Source organism: Oncorhynchus masou, chromosome 33, assembly GCF_036934945.1.
Source record: "Oncorhynchus masou masou isolate Uvic2021 chromosome 33, UVic_Omas_1.1, whole genome shotgun sequence".
Classification (NCBI taxonomy): Eukaryota; Metazoa; Chordata; class Actinopteri; order Salmoniformes; family Salmonidae; genus Oncorhynchus; species Oncorhynchus masou.
Genome location: NC_088244.1, coordinates 35,156,556 through 35,179,524, shown reverse-complemented (window position 1 = coordinate 35,179,524; position 22,969 = coordinate 35,156,556). Strand labels below are relative to the sequence as shown.

The window sequence follows — 22,969 nt, the reverse complement described above, 5'->3', positions numbered from 1 at the left end:
GTAGGACTTTTGTGTCTTTACCTATGTCTGCTCTTTACAGTCAATGTTCAAGGACGACAGTCATCAAACCACTGAATTATTGATTCATGTATTTATTTATTGATTCACCATTTATTTTTTGGGTCGGCAGGTAGCCTATGGGTTAGAGCGTTGGACTAGTAACCGAAAGGTTGCTCGATCGAATCCTCGAGCTGACAAGGTAAAAATCTGTCGTTCTGCCCCTGAACAAGGCAGTTAACCCACTGTTCCTAGACCGCCATTGTAAATACGAATTTGTTCTTAACTGATTTGTATGTACAGTAGATAACGGGTTTTGTGAATATAGGATATTTCGTTTTGTATACAGACGTGTGTTTTGGTGGCAATCGTTATTATAAAAATGTAAAAACCTTTATTCATTTACCTTCAGGTTTCTTCAGCATCCTGTGTTCAATACACCAGAGATGATGGTTAGAATGACAAATAGATTGTTAAATGCTGTAATGAGGACTTGGTATTGTGATATGGCTGATAATGTTCCTATTGAGTTGACATTTCGAGGGAGTAGGGAATAGCTCCTTACCAGACAGATCATGATTCTTGGTCCTTGACCAATACGGGTAGAAGGTATATGATCATTCTAATCAATGCAAATCTCCTGATATACGCTATAATCAAATACATTTTGTCTTAGTACAAACAACACAAAACAAGCTTTCAATAAAAGTATACTTACTTCCTGCAGTGGAGCTGCACAGTCATAGCATTCAAGTTGAGAACTCCAATTATTCCTTTTAAAACAGACAATACTGTCATTATCATTCTTCTTACACCATGATGTGTAGATCATGTAATTCTGTTCTGGGTTACCAATCCTGGAAAATGTTTAATGTAACATCCTTCTATTCCTGGATTGAGACATTATTGTGTGTCAATTGTCAACAATCGACCACACCATAATAATCTTCCCTCCGATGGCATGTAGGACACGTTGGTAGAGGTACTATGAAGTAATACTGTGAACGTCTCGCGGACTGAGACACCTCATGTTGCTGTGACTAACATTATGTCTCTCTCTACACCAGGATGTAATGCATCCCCCATACATTACTGTTTACAGTCTTAGACCCACATGTACGGTAGACTACATGTAATGAATTATATTTTATGTGTATGTGAGTCACCCTGAGCAGTTCACTGAAACAGTATGTCTGTATTCAACTGCAAATCCTACGAGTTTATGTAATCTTCAATGACAGGTTAATGTGTTTATAGATCATTTCCCCCTCTCATTTGACCTATTTACTAGTAGCTAGTAGCCAGGGAGCTCTAACATACAGTCTTGGGGGTGTCTATAATGAGCTTAACTGTGAGTCAAAATTGAAATATCTTCTGATTCCACTAAAGCTAAAGTTAAAAAATGTGTGACTAACATACTGTGACAGAGTGCCGTACATGCGAATACTCACTCAAATAATTAATTCCCATTCAATATCCTATTTTCCCTCGCCCCTTAACCTAACCCTAACCTTAACCCCAAACCCCTTAACCTAATCCAAAACCTAACCCCTAATTATATCCCTAAGCCTAATTGTAACCCTAATCCTAAACCTTACCCATAAACCTTAATAAGCCATTTTTCTTGTGGGGACCGGCGAAATGTCGCCACTTGTCAGAATTTTCCGTTTTTTCCTTAACCCTAACCCTAAACCTAATCCTAACCCTTATCATAACCCTAAACCTAACCCTAACCCTAATCTTAACCAGTAACCCTAACCCAAACCCTAAATCTAAACCTAAACCTAACTCCTATCCTAAGGGGTCAGCATGCTTCAGTTCGGCTGGCTCGGCTAGGTGAACCGAACGAGTGTGCTCGCATACTCCCTTAAAAGACATTTAGAAAAAAGCAGCAATAGTACTGTTTGTCCATTTTGTGAAGCCGTTTTCAGTATTTTTCCTCAAAATTAATTTATGAATTTAAGATAACTCAAGAAATCTGTCATTAAAGATGTTTGGTGCAGTATTTCTTAATGAAAAAATGTGCGTGAAAATGAGTCTTCTCTCATTGAATGACAACAAAGACTTTATTCAAGAATCCCAACTGTTGACCAATCACCAACGAAGGGGCATAGACTTCGACGACAGACTTTGGCTTGCCTCAAGAAAAAAAGTTGTGCACCTGAACAGCTTAAAAAACTCTTACCCAAGTCCAAAACTAACAAAAACATCATCAAAGTATGTGCACAAACTCTTCCGAACTGTATCGGCTGGGAAGCATGTGGACGCCTTAACCCCAAACCTAACCACTAACCCTTTACCATTACCCTAATTCTAACCCTAATTGTAACCCTAGACCTACAGTAGTACCCCTAAGCTTAAAATAGCCTTTGTCCTCATGGGGATGTGGGATATGTCCTCATGAGGTAGAATTTTCCTTGTTTTACTGTCCTTGTGGGGACTTATGGGGATTATAGGTCCCCACAAGGATAGAAGAACTAATCCCCCCCCCCCCCCACACCATATACAAAAATTGTCACATGGCTATCCCTCAGGTCAAGTTCATAGGAGTGCTGATGCTGATTAGCATAGCTTTGACTGAGTGGCCCCTTTGTCATGCATTTGCCACTCTGAATCAAGTTCAACACCTACAGCCACAGACCTGTCAGAGCACAGAGATTTACCACGCATGATGTTGACACAAAACCCCATTTACATATCAAAGTGAGGACCTCGTGCAGCAAACTCCCTCATTTACTGAGAAGAATAGTGCCCAAGCACACCTGCTACACAGTGATCAGTATTAGTAACACCCCCACCAGTCCTCATTATTTATAGATAGCCTAGCCTGACATCTTGGCCAGAAAGGTAAGAGATGTGGTGTGTGTGTGTGTGTCCCAAATGGTATCTATTTCCCTATATAGTGCACTACTTTTGACCAGGGCGCATAGTAATACACTAGGGAATAGGGTTCCATTTGGGATGCAGATTTGGAATACAAGGATGGGAAGGTTTAATGCTGAGGCTAACTGGATTAGCTTTGAGTGCTCTTAGCAGTGGCATAGAACCTTGATTAACACTTGAATTTGTCATTACCATACAGCAAAGTTTCCTTTAATGCTAAGTAGTTCTAAATAATTCAGAGAGTAGAATATAGTATTTCAATTCAGTCAGTTGCTATACAATGCAATACTGTGATCTTAAAGATGAATGAATAATGAAGAAGCTGGGTTATACATTAAATCTGTTATGTTTAATCAATGTTGTATTCTGTTTAACAGATGGGGGATGGATGGTCATTACAGGGCTGGTGGTTCACAGGAGATGGAGAGGAAATGGGGAGAACGTGGTTAGAAATGTAGGTAAATGATACTTAAGTTGTTAGTAGTTTGTTTCGGGCCCAAGCTAACTTTATGTATCACTTTAAGAACAATTTGCACCCACACTATTTGTGGACCGAAATGCCCCTGTGAACAGCCCATATGTTATAAATGCCATGCTGCACTGTACTGTAGGTAGTACGCCTAATGAACGTTTTGGGATGAATAGGGTAGCATAGATGTTTGTGTTGTGTCCCTTTCACCTCGGTGAAGCATATTACTTCAGTCAGCTGTCACAGAATTATTAAATATGGATATACATGGATTCAAAAATATATATATATTGCAATGGCACTATTTGTTTATATTAAGTCTGGATACTGCCAGTCAGCAAGGCTGTAGGGCAAACAGGACTGTCACGTCCACAATTCTATTTCTCTCTCAAGCGCATTAGCAAAATACAGCGCCGTCACACCAGTCTATCACCATGCTTAAATGAATGGTTTTCAGCAGTGGCAGACATGAGGCTGCTCTGTCCCGATAGTAATAATGTTATATTATTTATATATAAGCATTTTAATCTTTTAATTAAGTAGGGACAGACACAATTGTCTCCCCATTGATACAGTGTATAAACAACAGTCTGATGCATTACACCATTACGCTTTAGTTTATGCCACTTTCCAGTGTTTCCCACTGCTCCCATATACAGTAATACCTACCTTATGGCTTGGGCAACAGGTGGCTGGTGAGTGACCCTCCAGTATTAGCAACATACACCACAGGTAAATAAAGATGACCGGATCAGCTTGAGCAGATGGAGAAAGTAATTGACTCCTTTGAAGAGGTGCTGCCGGAAACGATTTGTTGTCTGAGCAGATCCAATCCTCATTACCTGGGAGTAACCCATGTATCCAACCAGGATCGGAGGAGACGAGGGGGCGAACAATGACAGAGATAAGCGTGCTATTATCCTAGCAACCATCTGAAGAAACACCTGCCAAAAATGGACACGACTCTTTCAACACAGCGGCTCTGTCTCTAGCCAGGTCACGCCATTTGTCTCGACTCAGTCAAGTAAGGGAGTCAAGAGGGAATCTAGGCTGGTTCGGCCTCAATATGATTTTGTATGTAGGCTAGAGGAATTGTTTGCTCCATCCCATTCTTCATTAGGTTGATTTAATCCCAATTTTATAATGTTCAAGTCAGTATCAATGTAATTAAGGCTCAGCGTCAGGGAAGTTCATGAAGAGTTTTACTATGATTGTGTGGAGACTAAGTCAAGTCAATTAAAACACTGACTGTAGATTCATGCAAATGAATGATTCATATAAAATATATCTCGAGGGTCCAACCCTTATCATAACAATGATCTGAAAATAAACCCAGTATTGTGTTCAGTCAACAGTTGAATTAAATATTACCAAGAGAATGTAGCTGTTAGTTTCAAAGGAATCCTAACACAGCAAATATCACACATTTCTTATAGTATTAAGGGCAGTGTTCTAATATAACATATCGATAAAGCATCTTAACGTACACCTGCGCATACAGAAACACTCTCATTTACCAATACACACATGTGCAGCCAAAAACACTTAAAAGGCTATTAAAGATGCAGCCACTTGCAAAAATCACTCTGAAGTCGAAACAGACAGGGATTAGGTCGGGTGATATGTCTCCCATACGCAGTCAGTCCCTCTTCCTCCTCTCTCCTCCTCCACCCTCCTTCTAACTATTGTAAACACTCAGCACGCTGAGAAACCTGAATTCAGGGCTAGACATAACATAATAAAGTTAATCCGGGACACAAAAATTAGTATAATATGTTAAGGTCCGTATGGTATGTAATTAATTTGTGGATGTCCATCATACATTTTGTATGATGTTTTTGAATTACAATTCAAATGATATGTTATGAATTGCAATTTGTTCAATATGTTATGAATTTGCTAAACATATATGTTCCGAATTCCAATTTGTTGTGGCTAACGTTAGCTAGGTGGCTAACGTTAGCTAGGTTAGGGGTCAAGGTTAAGGTTAGGTTTAAGGTTAGTGTTAAGATTTGGGTTAGGAGTTGGGTTAAAGGAATTTAGTTTAGGGGAAAGGTTAGCTAACATGCTAAGTAGTTGAAAAGTTGCTAATTTGCTAAAATTGTCTGTGATGAGTTTCAAACACACAACCTTTGGGTTGCTAGATGTTCACATTATCCAGCCCTTCCACCCTGATCAACTACCCTACTTTTGTATTTGCCTTAAGTAACCTTCTCTAATATGTAACCATACCAAACATAACATATCACACTAATTTGAGTGTCCCGGATGTACCTTTACTATGTTACGCCTAGTCTATGATACCAGGCTATAAGCACAAGCAATCACGTTGTGGAGGAGGGAGAGGGAGAAGAGAGGAGCAGGGAGCAGTGCCAGACACAGGGGATTTATTTTAGCCCAGGGAGGGAGCGATACCGGAGGGGAGTGAAACCAGAGGGGAGACCCGGAGCGGAGGGATCAGCCAACCTGAGAAAAACAAGCAGCCCACTGGTCCTAATGAGAGGCTTTTCATTACTACACACACACACAGACAGAGACAGAGGTAGTGCCATGGCGTGGGAGGAAGGGGGGGTGGGGGGAACAAGGGGAGGAGGTCTTTAGTATCCATATGAAGGTGTTGCTGGGTAAACTCATCTGTTGTGGTTCTTTTGAAGGGGGTTAGACTGAGGGAGGGGTGGGAGAACGGGGAACGGGGGAGCGAGGATGCACAGTTCCTATTCAATTGTTGCCGAGTGAACTCATCTGTTGCGTTCCATTTGCCAGAGCTTCAGAATAAATGTGATGCAATTATTCTTTCCCTAGAATAACTGGGGGCATAAATGATAAATTAAGCCTTAGCCTACACACTTGTACACATACGCTGTCCCCAACCGTAAGCCACATGTGGGCATACACACATACATATACACACACAAAATACACATACGCACAAACTTGGCCAAGATCAGACATACACTCACATTTAGACATGCACATACACACTAACCTCCAACCTGTCACACTGTCACACACACACACACACACACACACACACACACACACACACACACACACACACACACACACACACACACACACACACACACACACACACACACACACACACACACACACACACACACACACACACACACACACTCACTCTTGAGAGACAGTACAAGACAGAACAACAAGAATCAGCCGTACGTACAGAGACAAGTCTCGTTTATCTTCTGTCTATGCCGGGCGGCTGTGTGTCCGTTTGCCTGGGTGCAGTGCTGCATGCGTTACGTGGCGTGAGTCTCCTTAGAGGATCACGTTGCTGAGATACAGTGCTGAGAGACAGAGGATGCAGCTGGGAGCATGAGTCCTGACGGAGAGGAGCATGACATGTTCTGTCAGAAAGCTGTGACCCTGATTGTTGACCTCTGCCTCCAGAACCACCAGTTATTGGACCAGGACACCTGCCAGGACTTCTTGTTTCTGTTGTCCAACCAGAACTCGGACTACAAGGACCCAGGTAAGAACATTTTACAACATTGTAATAGAACATTACGCACGTTCTATTATAGTGTCTATATTCCAGAATATTCCAGGCACTATGTTTCTGCACTGTGTGAGTTGGTGACTGTAATTGGTTTTCCCTGCTGTCACTACTTTTTGTTTCTGAAACAGTGAGCTCATATTTGTGACATTAGCGCTGAATGTGCCTTTCTTGAGGTAACAACTTGTATATACAGTACAGTATGATTGGGACTTTGATTTAATTACATTTTATATGTAGATGCAATTTTCCAGAACTAATGTATTTTTTTGAAGAAAGAATTCACACATGCACACGCACACGTTCATGCTCACATTCGGTATTACTTTTTTTCTTTCACTTTTTTTTGTTACCCCCCAGTCGATGGTTGCTTGGGTAGGGGTCAGGCTGTGCCTTGGACCCATCTCAGGAGTTTGTGTGACCGCGGGGCAGAGCAACCATAAGTATACAAAAATAAACTCAGAGTGACTTTTTAGTTTGTCTGGGTGAACAGAGCTCCTATAACACTAACAAATCAGCCTTTAGCTGACTAATGACTAAGCCTTTATCCGATGATGTCCTGATCACTCAACCTTAATATTAGCATTATATAGTTGTACACCCACAACTTTCTGCCACTGAATTGAATAATATTCAGTGGTGTAAAGTCCTTAAGTAAAAATACTTTAAAGTACTACTTTTAAGTAGGATTTTTATATATATATATATATATATCTGTGCATTACTTTACTATTCATATTTTCGACAACTTTTACTTCACTATATTCCGAAAGAAAATAATGTATTTTTTACTCCATACGTTTTATCTTACACCCAAAAGTACTCGTTACATTTTGAATGTTTTAGCAGCACAGGAAAATGGTCCAATTTAAACACTTATCAAGAAAACATCCCTTGTCATCTCTACTGCCTCTGATATGGCGGACTCACTAAACACAAATGCTTTATTTGTAAATGATGTCTGAGTGTTGGAGTGTGCCCCAGGCTATCCATGAATTAAAAAAACATGAATACGCTGCCTTCTGGTTGGCTTAATATAAGTAATAAGAATTTATTTAAGGCCTCCCGAGTGGCGCAGTGGTCAAAGGCACTGCATCGCAGTTGCTAGCTGTGCCACTAGAGATCCTGGTTCGAGTCCAGGCTCTGTCGCAGCCGGCCATGACCAGGAGACCCATGGGTCAGCACACAATTGGCCCAGCGTCATCTGGGTTAGGGGAGGGTTTGGCCGGCAGGGATGACCTTGTCCCATCGCTGTGGTGGGCTGACACGGTCGCCAGGTGTACAGTGTTTCCTCCAACACATTGGTGTGGCTGGCTTCCGGGTTAAGCGGGCAGTGCGGCTTGATTGGGTTGGGTTGTGTTTCGGAGGACACATGGTTCTCGACCTTCGCTTCTCCCGAGTCCGTATGGGAGTTGCAGCGATGAGACAAGACTGTAACTACCAATTGGATACCATGCAATTGGGGAGAAAAATGGGTAAAAGTAAAAAAATATATAAAAAATACACTTTGACTTATACTTTTGATGCTTATACTTTTGATGCTTTTGATGTATATTTTAGTGATTACATATACTTTTGATACTTAAAACCTTTTGTGACTAAGGGGCAGTATTTTCATTTTTGGAAAAATAACGTCCCGTAGTAAACAGGATATTTTGTCAGGACAAGATGCTAGAATATGCATATAATTGACAGCTTAGGATAGAAAACACTCTAAAGTTTCCAAAACTGTAAGCATATTGTCTGAGAGTATAGCAGAACTGATATTGCAGGCGAAAGCCTGAGAAAAATCCAATCCGGAAGTGACTCATCTTTTGAAAGCCCTGCGTTCCAAATCGTCCCTATTGAGCAGTGAATGGGCTATCAACCAGATTACTTTTTCTCCGTATTCCCCAAGGTGTCTACAGCATTGTGACGTAGTTTTACTTACGCATTTATGTTGAAGAATACCCGTAAGCGGCTACATTGCGCAACTGGTCACCTGATGGCTCCCAGAGTGATTCTCGCATAAAATACAGAGGTACCCATTATTCCAATCGGTCCTACTGAAAAACCAATTGTCCCAGAGGATATATTATCAAATAGATATTTGAAAAAAACCTTGAAGATTAATTATAAACAACATTTGCCATGTTTCTGTCGATATTATGGAGCTAATTTGGAATATTTTTCAGCGTTTTCGTGACTGCAATTTCCGGGCGATTTCTCAGCCAAATGTGAGGAACAAACGGAGCTATTTCGCCTACAAAAATAATATTTTTGGGAAAAAATGAATACTGGCTATCTAACTGGGAGTCTCGTGAGTGAAAACATCCGAAGCTCATCAAAGGAAAACAATTTAATTTGATTGCTTTTCTGATTTCCGTGACCAAGTTACCTGCTGCTAGCTGGACAAAATGCTATGCTAGGCTATCGATAAACTTACACAAATGCTTGTCTAGCTTTGGCTGCAAAGCATATCTATGATGACAGGGTGATTAACAAAAGGCTAAGCTGTGTCTCAATATATTTCACTTGTGATTTTCATGAATAGGAATATTTTCTAGGAATACTTATGTCTGTTGCGTTATGCTAATTAGTGTCAGTCGATGATTACGCTCCCGCACCGGGATGGGGAGTTACTAGAGGTTATTAAGTATATTTAAAACCAAATACTTGTAGAATTTTACTCAAGTAGAATTTTACTGGGTCTTGTCATTTTCTATTAAGACCCTAACCCTAACCCTTTAATTTTACTCAAGGATGACAATTGAGTACTTTTTCCACCACTGACAATATTGACACTTGGATGGAAAAATGTAATGAGAGGACTCATGAGAGTCTAGACACCCTTTACTTTAGTGAAGAATCTCACAAAATGCTGAGAGGTACTTTCAAAAGTTCTCAAATGTCCCGCTGTCATCCGTTATAGGCGTCATCCCAATCATTAATTATATCGTGTACACACGGTCTATTTTTCCCATTAACATTTATCATTTATCTGAGGGCCTATCATAATGAAAAAGATGACTCATCCTACATTACAGTCATCTGCATATTGTTGGGTATTGAAATGGCTAGGACAAGTTCTGCTCATACATTTAACATAAGTGTGCAAATGTTAGCTTTTGATGACATAACCTGTAGGCCCATACATTGCAATCTATTCCAGAGAGTTTTAGAATAACATAGCCATTTATATAACAGCTCATTATAGGAAGTTGACTGATTTACTATTCATATATTTGACCATTAATTGTATTCATGATTATAAAAGATCTTGAAATATACGTATATGTCTATATGAATGGAATACGTTGTTAACATTTAAATGGTTTTGTAAATGTTTATGCATAGATGAATACATCAGTGAAACATAGAGCTACAGTATAAGACATGTTTGAAGAGCCAGCCAAAGAATTGGGACTGTAGGCAGGTACACAGCAAATGTCATTCAGCTATGTTTCTGCTAAGATGAGTCCCCTGAGGGCATGCGTCACACCATTCCTGACAAAATCCTGTGTCACTCCGCATTATCCTCAGTGAGGGAATCGAACATACTTCACCGTGCCATGGGCGTTCGCCACTAAGCTGTAGGGGCATTAAATGCCATTGCATGTTATTCACTCATCACTGCCAATCTCTTCTGCCACATGAAGGATAAACTGAAGGCGTTTGTCTTTCTTATTGTGTGGGAGAGATGTAGAGGGGAGATATAGACAGAACTCAGATCAGGCTAAAGCCTGGCACTTGCTACCTGAGACTATGTTGGGCAACTGTAGGATACTGTTTACTGTATATTGACATACCAAAGGAGAGGTTTATTATAAGACATCCATTTTGTATGAGAGGCTATATATCAAATCAAATGTATTTGTCACATGCGCAGAATACAGCAACTGTAGACTTTACTGTGAAATGCTTAAGGTGGCAAGAAAAAGTATGTGAACCCTTTGTAATGACATGGATTTCTGCATAAATTGGTCATCAATTTGATCTTATCTACATCTAAGTCACAACAATAGACAAATACAGTGTGCTTAAACTAATAACACACCAATTATTACATTTTTCTTGTCTATATTGAAAACGTCATTTAAACAAATCTCGGTATGCGATTTGGAGTGTGTCCAGTTTTTCTAGGATGATGGTGTTGATGTGAGCCATGACCAGCCTTTCAAAGCATTTCATGGCTACAGATGTGAGTTCTTGAGCATGTGGACTATGGTTGTCTGCTTGATAAATGTGGGTATTTTAGACTGGGTCAAGGAGAAGTTGAAAATGCAATTGAAGATACTTGCTAGCTGGTCAGTTCGTGCTCTGAGCACTCATTCTGGTAATCTCTGGCCCTGCGGCCTTGTGAATGCTAACCTGTTTAATGGTGTATGGTGTTACTCACATCGGCTATGGAGAGCGTGATCACACAGTCGTCCAGAACAGCTGATGCTCTCATGCATGGTTCAGTGTTGCTTGCCTCAAAGCAAGCATAGAAGGCATTTACCTGGTAGGCTCGTGTCACTGGCCAGCTCGTGGCTGGGTTTCCCTTTGTAATCCGTGATAGTTTGCAAGCCCTGCCACATCAGACGAGCGTCAGAGCCGGTGTAGTAGGATTCGATCTTAGTAATGTATTGGCGCTTTGCCTGTTTGATGGTTTGTCAGAGGGGGTGTCTGGATTTGTGTCCCACCCCTTGAAATTGGCAGCTCTAGCCTTTAGCTCAGCGCAAATGTTGCCTGTAATCCAAGGCTTCTGGTTAGGATATGAATTTAAAGTCACTGTGGGCACTGCGACCTCAATGCACTTATTTATGAAGCCGGTGACTGATGTGGTAAACTCCTCAATGACATTGGATGAATGCCGGAACATATTCCAGTCTGTGCTAACGCAACAGTCCTGTAGCTTAGCGGCCACTTCATCGGACTTCTTCTGTATTGAGCGCATCATTGGTACCTTCTGTTTGAGTTTTTGCTTGTAAGCATGAATTAAGAGGATGGAGTTATGGTCAGATTTTCCAAATGGAGGGCGAGGGAGAGTAGAGGTGATAGAGTTGTTTCGCCTCTAATTGCACAGGAGACACAATACACTATAATGTCAAAGTGGAATTATGGTTTAGACATTTTTACAAATTAATTACAAATAAAAAGCTGAAATTTGTTGAGTCAATACTTATTCAACCCCTTTGTTATGGCAAGCCTAAATAAGTTCAAGAGTAAAAATGTGCTTAACAAGCCACATAACAAGTTGCATGGACTCAGTCTGTTTGCAATAATAGTCTTTAACATGATTTATGAAAGACTACCACATCTCTGTACCCCACACTTACAGATAATTGTAAGGTCCCTCAGTCGAGCAGTGAATTTCAAACACAGAATCAACCAATTCAAGACCAGGGAGGTTTTCTAATGCCTCGCAAAAGAAGGGCACCTATTGGTAGATGGATACAAATCTGAAAAAAGCAGACACTGAATAACCCTTCGAACATGGTGAAGTTATTATTAATTAGATTTTGGATGGTGTATCAATACACCCAGTCACTACAAAGATACAGACATCCTTCAGTTGCCAGAGAGGACGGAAACCACTCAGGGATTTCACCATGAGGCCAATGGTGAATTTCTACAGTTACAGAGTTTAATGGCTGTAATATGAGAAAACTGAGGATGGATCAACAATATTGTAGTTAATCTATAATATTAACCCAAATGACAGTGAAAAGAAGGAAGCCTGTACAGAATAAAGTATTCCTAAACATGCATCCTGTTTGCGAAAGGAACTAAAATAAAACTGCAAGAAAAACTGTCTTGAATAAAAAGCATTGTGTTTGGGGCAAATACAACACATCACTGAGTACCAATCTTCATATTTTCAAAATGGTGGTGGCTGCATCATGTTATGGGTATGCTTGTCATCAGCAAGGAGTTTTCTTTAGGATAAAAAGAAACGGAATAGGGATAAGCACAGGCAAGACCCTAAAGGAACACCTGGTTCAGTCTGCTTTCCAGCAGACACTGGGAGACAAATTCTCTTTTCAGCAGGACATTAACCTAAAACAGCTTGACATTAGAGTATTTTCTGTAGATAGTTGCTAAAAAAAGACAATTAAATACATTTAATCCCACTTTGTAACACCACAACATTTGGAAAAGTCAAGGGGCGTGAATACTTTCTGAAGGCACTGTACATACATTGAATGGTATACCTTGAGAGAGATGGCTTGAATGGGTTTATATAAGATATCCACTTATTATTAGAGGCTATCCTTTTCACCTTCTAGAACATGCTTTGAGGATAATTTTTAGTGGCAGAAGATTTCATCAGAAATGTAGTGACATGTACACTCTAGATCCATCATTGTCGTGTAGAAACTCTTTATAGTTCATGTCTTAAAAATGTTTGACAGTGACATGAGGATTGACGCTGTTCAGCGAAAGGAAAATGCCAATGGGAGGTCTTGATTCAACTCATTATTGTTATTTGTCACTACCGGGAATGTATTTTAAAATAACCTTATTGTGTTGTGTTTACCTTTTTGCTGCTGCCTTTGGAGAGATAGGAGGGTATGAAAAAGCTAATGTATTTTTCTGCTGCTTTTCATGGTGGTGATTGAAGTCATTTTCTTCTTTGTGACAAAGCTCAAGAACTACGGCTTTGGGAACAAACAATCATATATCTTCAACTGTCAGACGGCAGACGCACAGCAGCAGTGGTAATGTACAGGCATGGGAATTTCCCAGAGAGCACTGTGCTTCTCGTGTAGGTTTAATGTTAGTCTTTCCTCATTTATTCAAATGCTGTTAGATTTCTAATAATTTCTAAATTTCTCCTATGTGCATTCTTTACAGAACAGGGTCTTGATATTGCTTTAGAATATTGATCTTCGTGTATGGTATTGATGGGGTTAATTTGTTGAAATTGAGTCTGGTTGTATTCCTATGAAAATGGTCATATAGAGGGACACACCTGCTGCTTCGTACGAAAATGAAGACAACGCTGTTTAATAAGATGAATGAGAGAAAAGAAAACCATCTCAGACAGATACTACTGAGATAACATTAGATTTCCCAGTTGGCAACTTCCTGGACTGACATTTATTCAGTTGATGATACAGGCTAGAAATTATACAGACTAGAAAGTGTGTCACTCAAGCTGTGGCGCATTGGTCAATGACTAGTAGCGAGCTTTTCCCATTCACTTGTGGAGCCTCGCGCACCCATGAAATGTTTGACTGATTTCACGGTGAATTCACGTTATTTGACAAGTCAACCAAATGTAAATCAAAACACGACGTTGAACTGACGTCTGTGCCCAGTGGGTCATGCTTAATACATATGCAGGTCTCATTACTAGGCACAGCTTCAAGGTGGGTGGGCTTGACAAGGCTTATGCGATCACATTGTACAGTATCTCACTCGCCTCTGTCATTGTATTACCTTCATCACTTTGGTGCCATTTTTACGAGTATGTGGTACATTTCACTCTTTCAATTTGATTACAAGTATCTGCTTTTCAAAATGCAATATTCACATTACTTTATGATTTGTTAACAATACATTTAACCAACAATTCATTAAAATGTGTATGTGTGCCATTCCGATGGTGAATGGGTAAGACAAAAATATTTAAGTGCCTTTGAACTGGGTATGGTAGTAGGTGACAGACCAGGAGTAGGGGTTTGTGTCAAGGATTGCAACGTTGGATATCCAGCAAACTTGACACAACTGTGGAAACTACTGTATGAAATTGTTTACCATTGACTATTCTTTGTATTCAGCACTTCAAAAAGAACCGTTTTGAAATGTGTATGTTATATTTTTTGCTTTCGGATTAAATGTTAGTTCAATTTGTAAGTCGCTCTGGATAAGAGTGTCTGCTAAATGACTTAAATGTAAATGTAATGTTAGCGAAATGACGAAATAGTGAGCCTATCATCAGCTGTTGTATTGGTGACTAAATTAAATGTTCTCATGGTATTTCACAGGAAACTTGGATTTCACATGATTGTCTCAGGGTTGAAAGGTGTGTTCAACTCCGATGAATGCATAATCGAAGGTTCTGAACCTAAGATGGGGGCATAACAAATGTTATCAGTTTAGACTTTTGTACTTAGAGTTTTGAAAATATATCACTTATATCTGAAATATGTGCCAAAGTGATTGGCATCACCCGGGTGCATCCCAAATGACACCCTAAATGTGCACTACTTTTAACCAGGACCCATAGAGTTCTGGTCAAAAGTAGTGCAATATATAGGCAATAGGGTGCAATTTGGGACGTAACCCAGATAATTTATTTAGAATGGTCTGGTCGCCCCTCAGTCATCTATTGGCAGGCCAGGAACGGATGACGCATTGCAGGTGAAATCCAAAACAACAAGACAAGAACATCAAACTGTGGAGATTACTGTAGAACACCCCAGAAGAACCACCCTTCAATCATTTATTTTCACACACCCACACTGACTCTGTGTTTTACAGAGACAACATTTCACAGTGAGTACACAAACACACACAAAAAAACTTTGAAAAGCAGTCCCTGTCACTGTGTGAGACAACATAGTGATTGATGCCTATGCCTCATTATTACGACATGAGCACTGCTGTGGTAGATCTTCCGACAAATACAGAATCTTATCGGAGACAACGTCACGGGTGGATTGCAATGAAGATGCTGAACTTCGCGTGGATCACTGTGTTAGCGCTGGTTCTTAAACTTAAGGCTAGGCGTCCGCTAGCGGGAATGGAGCACTGTGTTAGCGCTGGTTCTTAAACTTAAGGCTAGGCGTCCGCTAGCGGGAATGGAGCACTGTGTTAGCGCTGGTTCTTAAACTTAAGGCTAGGCGTCCCGCTAGCGGGAATGGAGCACTGTGTTAGCGCTGGTTCTTAAACTTAAGGCTAGGCGTCCCGCTAGCGGGAATGGAGCACTGTGTTAGCGCTGGTTCTTAAACTTAGGGCTAGGCGTCCCGCTAGCGGGACAACTTCCAGTAACACTGGAGGGTGCACAATTCTAATAAATAATCATAAAAATTATGGATATTAAACATTTACGTACATACAAGTGTCTTATATCGGTTGAAAGCTTAAATATGTGTTAATCTAACTGCACTGTCCGATTTACAGTAGGCTTTACAGTGAAAGCATGCCATACGATTGTTTGAGGACTGCGCCCCACATCAAAATGTTTTTCCACCGGCACAGGTTTCATAAATTCACAAATAGCGATTCAATATTCACTTACGTATCTTCCTCTGATTTGTCATCCAAAGGGTCCCAGCTATAACATGTAGTGTCGTTTTGTTTTTTAGTTTAGTTTATTAATTCGACCATTTTAAACAACAAGCACACAAAACTTAAAAGCCATACATGCATATGAATAAAATCATTGAGGGTAACACACAATAAAGTCTGGGACTTATTTCCATTCTGGTCCTCTTGAGACAAGATGGCAAGACAAGATCAAACACAGTATGGCAGTGAAATAATAAAACAAAAACATAGAAGAAGAACATCTCTCTCATCATTCCAGTTACATCATAGGGGCACAGAAGACATCAAACATATTTTTACTTTATTTTTTAAAGCTGTCCAGAGAGGATGTTGTTTTTATAGGCAGAGGCAACTCATTCCATTCTGAGGCTCCAGTATACAAGACCGTACCTTTCCCAGCATTACTCCTGAACCTGTATTAGCACACATCAGCAACATCAGCAACACCTGATCTGGTGCTGTGATTGTGTGCATCCCGAACACGAGGAAAGTCATCACTTAGATATCTGGGTGCAGGACCATAAATACTCCTGTAAACCAAACCTAGTCTAATCTGGGACACCCTAGCCTCAACAGGCAGCCAGTTTACTTCCTGAAAGCAGCTCCTGCCTGTGTGAGTACGTGGACACACCTTAAAAAACTACCCTGATCAGCTTATTCTGGGCTATCTGGAGCTTCCCCTTCATAAGTTTAGATAAGCCCACAAACCAGGAAATACTAGCATAGTCCAAATGGCATTGATTGAGGGCAGTAGCTAGCACTTTCATGGAGTCCTTATCAAGCAGCTTGGACCTCCTAGCCAAAAATATTAACCTTCCCTAGCACCTTATTGGCCATGCTCACACCTCCCCGAGCACCTTATTGGCCATGCTCACACCTCCCCGAGCACCTTATTGGCCATGCTCACACCTCCCCGAGCACCTTATTGGCCATGATCACACCTCCCCTAGCACCTTATTGGCCATGCTCACACCTCCCCTAGCACCTTATTGGCCATGCTCACACCTCCCCGAGCACCTTATTGGCCATGCTCACACCTCCCCTAGCACCTTATTGGCCATGCTCACACCTCCCCTAGCACCTTATTGGCCATGCTCACACCTCCCCTAGCACCTTATTGGCCATGCTCACACCTCCCCGAGCACCTTATTGGCCATGCTCACACGTCCCCGAGCACCTTATTGGCCATGCTCACACCTCCCCTAGCACCTTATTGGCCATGCTCACACCTCCCCTAGCACCTTATTGGCCATGCTCACACCTCCCCTAGCACCTTATTGGCCATGCTCACACCTCTCCTAGCACCTTATTGGCCATGCTCACACCTCTCCAAGCACCTTATTGGCCATGCTCACACCTCTCCTAGCACCTTATTGGCCATGCTCACACCTCCCAAGCTTCCATCAAGGATACATCCCAAGTAGCTAGCGGGAATGGCCCCATTAATTCTTTCCTTCACACGGATCAGTCGTCCTGGTCCCTTTGCAGAAAAACAGCCCTAAAGCATGATGTTTTTATCAAAAAGTTATATTTTGGTTTCATCTGACCATATGACATTCTCCCAATCTTCTTCTGGATCATCCAAATGCTCTCTAGCAAACTTCAGACGGGCCTGGACATGTACTGGCTTAGCAGGGGGACACGTCTGGCACTGAAGGATTTGAGTCCCTGGTGGCGTAGTGTATTACTGATGGTAGGCTTTGTCCCAGCTCTCAGCAGGTCATTCACTAGGTCCCCCCGTGTGGTTCTGGGATTTTTGCTCACCGTCCTCACTCAATCATTTTGACCCCACGGGGTGAGATCTTGCGTGGAGCCCCAGATCGAGGGAGATTATCAGTGGTCTTGTATGTCTTCCATTTCCTAATAATTGCTCCCACAGTTGATTTCTTCAAACCAAGCTGCTTACCTATTGCAGATTCAGTCTTCCCAGCCTGGTGCAGGTCTACAATTTTGTTTCTGGTGTCCTTTGACAGCTCTTTGGTCTTAGCCATATTGGAGTTTGGAGTGTGACTGTTTGAGGTTGTAGACAGGTGTCTTTTATAGTGATAACTAAGTTCAAACAGGTGCCATTAATACAGGTAACGAGTGGAGGACAGAGGAACCTCTTAAAGAAGTAGGTGACGAAATACTTATTTTCCACCATAATTTGCAAATAAATTCATTAAAAATCCTACAATGAGATTTTCTGGATTTTTTCCCCCTCATTTTGTCTGTCATAGTTGAAGTGTACCTATGATGAAAATTACAGGCCTCTCATATTTTTAAGTGGGAGAACTTGCACAATTGGTGGCTGACTAAATACTTTTTTGCCCCACTGTGTATCCTACGAACGGGACATTAAAAACTAATATCTTATGTTTCACCGTGGAGTCGTGGCTGAATGACGACATGAATAACATACAGCTGGCAGGTTTATATACTGTATCGCCAAGATAGAACAGCAGCCTGTGGTAAGAGAAGGGGTGGCGGTCTATGTATATTTGTAAACATTGGCTGGTGCACAAAATCTAATATTAAGGGAGAACGTTTTCCTGTTTGCCATGAGCGAACATGAAAATGCTCATCCAGAGGTGGCACTCCTAGTGGCCGGGTACAAAACAGTACAGGACTGTTTTGCTAGCACAGACTGGAATATGTTCCGGGATTCTTCCGAGGTCATTGAGGAGTAGACCACATCAGTCACTTGCTTCATCAATAAGTGCATCGACGGCGTTATCCCCAAAGTGACTGTACTTTCATACCTCAACCAGAAGCCATAGATTACAGGCAACATCCACACTGAGCTAAAAGGTATAGCTGCCACTTTCAAGGAGTGGGATTCTAACTCGGAAGCTTATAAGAAATCCCGCTATGCCCTCCGACAAACCATCAAACAGGCAAAGCATCAATATAGGACTAAGATCAAATCATACTAGACCGACTCCGACGGATGTGGCAGGGCTTGCAAACTATTACAGAATACAAAGGGAAGCACAGACAAGAGCTGCCCAGTGACAGGAGCATAACAGACAAGCTAAATTACTTCTATGCTCGCTTCGAGGCAAGTAACACTGAAACTTGCATGAAAGCATCAGCTGTTCTGGATGACTGCGTGATCACACTCTCCGCAGCCGATATGAGTAAGACCTTTAAACAGGTCAACATTCACAAGGCCGCAGGGCCAGACGGATTACCAGGACGTGTACTCCGAGCATGCGCTGACCAACTGGCAAGCATCTTCACTGACATTACATTTTCAACCTCTCTCTGTCTTGTTAAAAGCAGACCACCATAGTCCCTGTGCCCAAGAACACTAAGGTAACCTGCCTAAATGACTACCAACCCATAACACTCATGTCTGGAGCCATGGAGTGCTTTGAAAAGCTGGTCATGGCTCACATCAACACCATTATCCCAGAAACCCTAGACCCACTATAATTTGCATACCGGCGCAACAGATCCACAGACGATGCTCTCTCTATTGCACTCCACACTTCCCTTTCACACCTGGACAAAGGGAACAGCTATGTGAGAATGCTATTCATTGACTACAGCTCAGCGTTCAACACCATAGTGCCCTCAAAGCTCATCACTAAGCTAAGGACCCTGGGACTAAATACCTCCCTCTGCAACTGGATCCTGGAATTCCTGATGGGCCGCCCAAAGGTGGTAATAGTAGGCAACAACACACCCGCCACGCTGATCCTCAACACAGGGCTGGTTGAGAGAATGTCAAGAGTGTGCAAAGCTGTCAAGGCAAAGGGTGGCTACTTAGAATCTCAAATATAAATTCTATTTGGATTTTTTAAACACTTTTGGTTACAACATGATTCCATATGTGTTATTTCATAGTTTTGATGTCTTCACTATTAACCTACAATGTAGAACACTGTAAAAATAAATAAAAACCTGGAATGAGAAGGTGTGTCCAAACTTTTGACTGGTACTGTAAATAGCACTTTTCAGTAGTGCTCAAGCATGCCATTCCATGAGCCCAGAACTTTTGCCCCAACTGTAATCAATGAGCCCAATCAGTCCTCCATGACAACAAAATCATAAACAACAGAGTAGGGCTGGCTAATAAATCCTTAGTTTTGAGGATATGCTCAGCAAAGCAAAATTGGCTAATCTATACTTCCATATTTCCAAGTCCTATTCTTGAAGATCGAGATCATATTGGAATGACTGAGATACTGATAAACATTTGTTTTTAAAGATACGATTAAATTATATCATATGTAGTAGAAAGCAATGGGTTAGAAGAAGCCTACATAACCAACCCATAAAGTAAAATTTAACATCCATATGTGGCCAGCTATATAAACTTTAACATTGATTTATCCTACAATAGCTGTTGTTCAATTGTTAACAGGTCTTCTAATGCCTCTTAAGGGGAAAGTAATCCAAAAGTAACTGAATGTAATCAGATTACATTGAGTTTGGGTAATCCAAAGTTACATTACTGATTGAAACTTTGGACTGTAACGGATTACATCTAGAAAGTAACCTACCCAACCCTGCTTACCAGAAATTCGACTTCCCTGTTCACCACAGGAGCCCTTCCTATTACATATCTTAAATGCTTCATCAGAAACAACAGTTCCTTGGGCTGTATTATCTCGATGCAGAAAACACTTTTTAAAGATTGGTTATCCTCTTGAAACTCCCTATCCCGGATCCGGGATCGTGACTAAAGCCTCAGGCTGATTAGCATAACACAACGTTAACGATTTCTGAAAATCGCAAATAAAATGAAAATAATGCGCCTGCTCTCAAGCTTAGCCTTTTCTTAACAACACTGTCATCTCAGATTTTCAAAATATGCTTTTGAACCATAGCAATTGACTAATTTGTGTAAGAGTATGCTAAGCTAGCTTAGCATTTTGAGTAGCATTTAGCACGCAACATTTTCACAAAAAACAGATAACCAAATAAATAAAATCATTTACCTTTGAAGATCTTCGGATGTTTTCAATGAGGAGACTCTCAGTTACATACCAAATGCGCAGTTTTTCCTGAAAGCGTCTGTGTGTAGGAGAAATCGCTCCGTTTTGTACATCACATTTGGCTACCGAAACGAACCGAAAATTCAGTCACCTACAACGTCAAACTTTTTCCGAATTAACTTCATAATATCGACCGAAACATGGCAAACGTTGTTTGGAATCAATCCTCAAGGTGTTTTTTCACATATCTCTTCATTGATATATCGTTCGTGGAAGCCTGCATTCTTCTCTGAATTCTGTGGAAAAATACTTGCAGCTGACTTTTGCGCACCAATTTCGGCGCAGGACACCGGGCGGACACCTGGTAAATGTGGTCTCTTATGGTCAATCTTCCAATGATATGCCTACAAATACGTCACAATGCTGCAGACACCTTGGGGAAACGACAAAGGGCAGACTTACTCCTCTCGCATTCACAGCCATATAAGGAGACAATGGAAAACAGAGCCTCAAAAATCCTGCTCATTTCCTGGATGCCGTCTCATCTTGGTTTTGCCTGAAGCTCACGTTCTAGGGCACGCACAGAAAATATCTTTGCAGTTCTGGAAACGTCAGAGTGTTTTCTTTCCAAAGCTACCAATTATATGCATAGTCGAGCATCTTTTTGTGACAAAATATCTTGTTTAAAACGGGAACGTTTTTCATCCAAAAATGAAATTGCGCCCCTAGAGTTTCAAGAGGTTATACAGCATCTCTGGCCCATCTTAGAATATATGGGAATTGGCTCCAATTTCAATAATTTGATTAAAATGTTATATGCCAATCCTTCAGCCATAGTTCTAACAGGCAATGACTGCCCTACTCTGTTCAGAATGACTAGAAGCAATAGACAATACAATCCAATTTTTATTATCCATGGCACCCAAGGCAATAACACTAATTTGCTTAAAATCTATTGATCACTTCACCTAATTATATGCAGACTATATTTCAGTAAATCTAGACAATGTATCTGAATCGCATCCAAACAGATTGAAGTTTATAAATCAATTCAAATTCGTCTCAAGTTATAAAATGGATCTAACCAAATCAGCCTTACTGCCTCTCAAGACCCTGATGGAGGATCTCTACTTATGGAATCCCAATCGTTTCCCAGTTTAAATACTTGGGATTAGATATATTTCCTTCTTTAGATAAAACCATTGACAAAACCTTTAACAGAAAGCGCAAATCAATTCAATACGATCTCGTTAGATGGAATAATATGCCAGTTGCTTTAACAGGCAGAATATTTATAGTCAAAATGAATACTTTGCTACGACTTCCCATGGCTATTGGGATAAAATTCATAGTACGGTTTCAAAATGAAAATGAAATCTATACCCTTGCCGATATCATATAATGATTTGAGAACATTCTAAGATTTGAAAGATACATACTAAACAGATACAAAGTCCTCCATCATCACCCCCCCCGACAAATCAGACTATGCCTCCATCTTACTTCTAACATTCAAGCAGGAAGTACAAAAGGTAAGATCTGTTCACCTCTGGTCTGACCAATGAGAACTTATGCTACAAAACACCTTTGATCACATGGACTGGGAAATGTTCAAGGTCGCCTCCGACAATGTCAATGTGTATACAGACTCAGTCAGAGGGTACATCAGGAAATGCACAGGGGATGTTGTCCCAATAATGACTATCCCAACCAGAAACCTTGGGTAACTAGCAACATCAGCACAAAACTGAGAGGATGGACCAACGCATTTACAGTGCCTTTGTAACTGGTATGAAATGGCTAGCTAGTCAGAGGGGTGTGCGCTAATAGCGTTTCAATCGGTGACGTTACTCGCTCTGAGACCTTGAAGTAGTTGTTTCCCTTGCTCTGCAAAGGCCGCGGCTTTTGTGGAGCGATGGGTAATGGTGCTTC

At 41.0% G+C, this 22,969-nt stretch overlaps 1 protein-coding gene across 1 annotated transcript in view; it reads left to right on the top strand.

The window, feature by feature from the left end:
- Window positions 1–6,691: 6,691 nt before the first annotated feature.
- Window positions 6,692–22,969, top strand: part of LOC135527473 (synaptotagmin-6-like) — a 78,658-nt gene continuing 62,380 nt past the window's right edge. Inside the window, exon 1 of the mRNA XM_064955989.1 lies at window positions 6,692–6,848. Coding sequence (XP_064812061.1) covers window positions 6,692–6,848 — 157 coding nt within the window. The remainder of the gene's footprint in view (window positions 6,849–22,969) is intronic.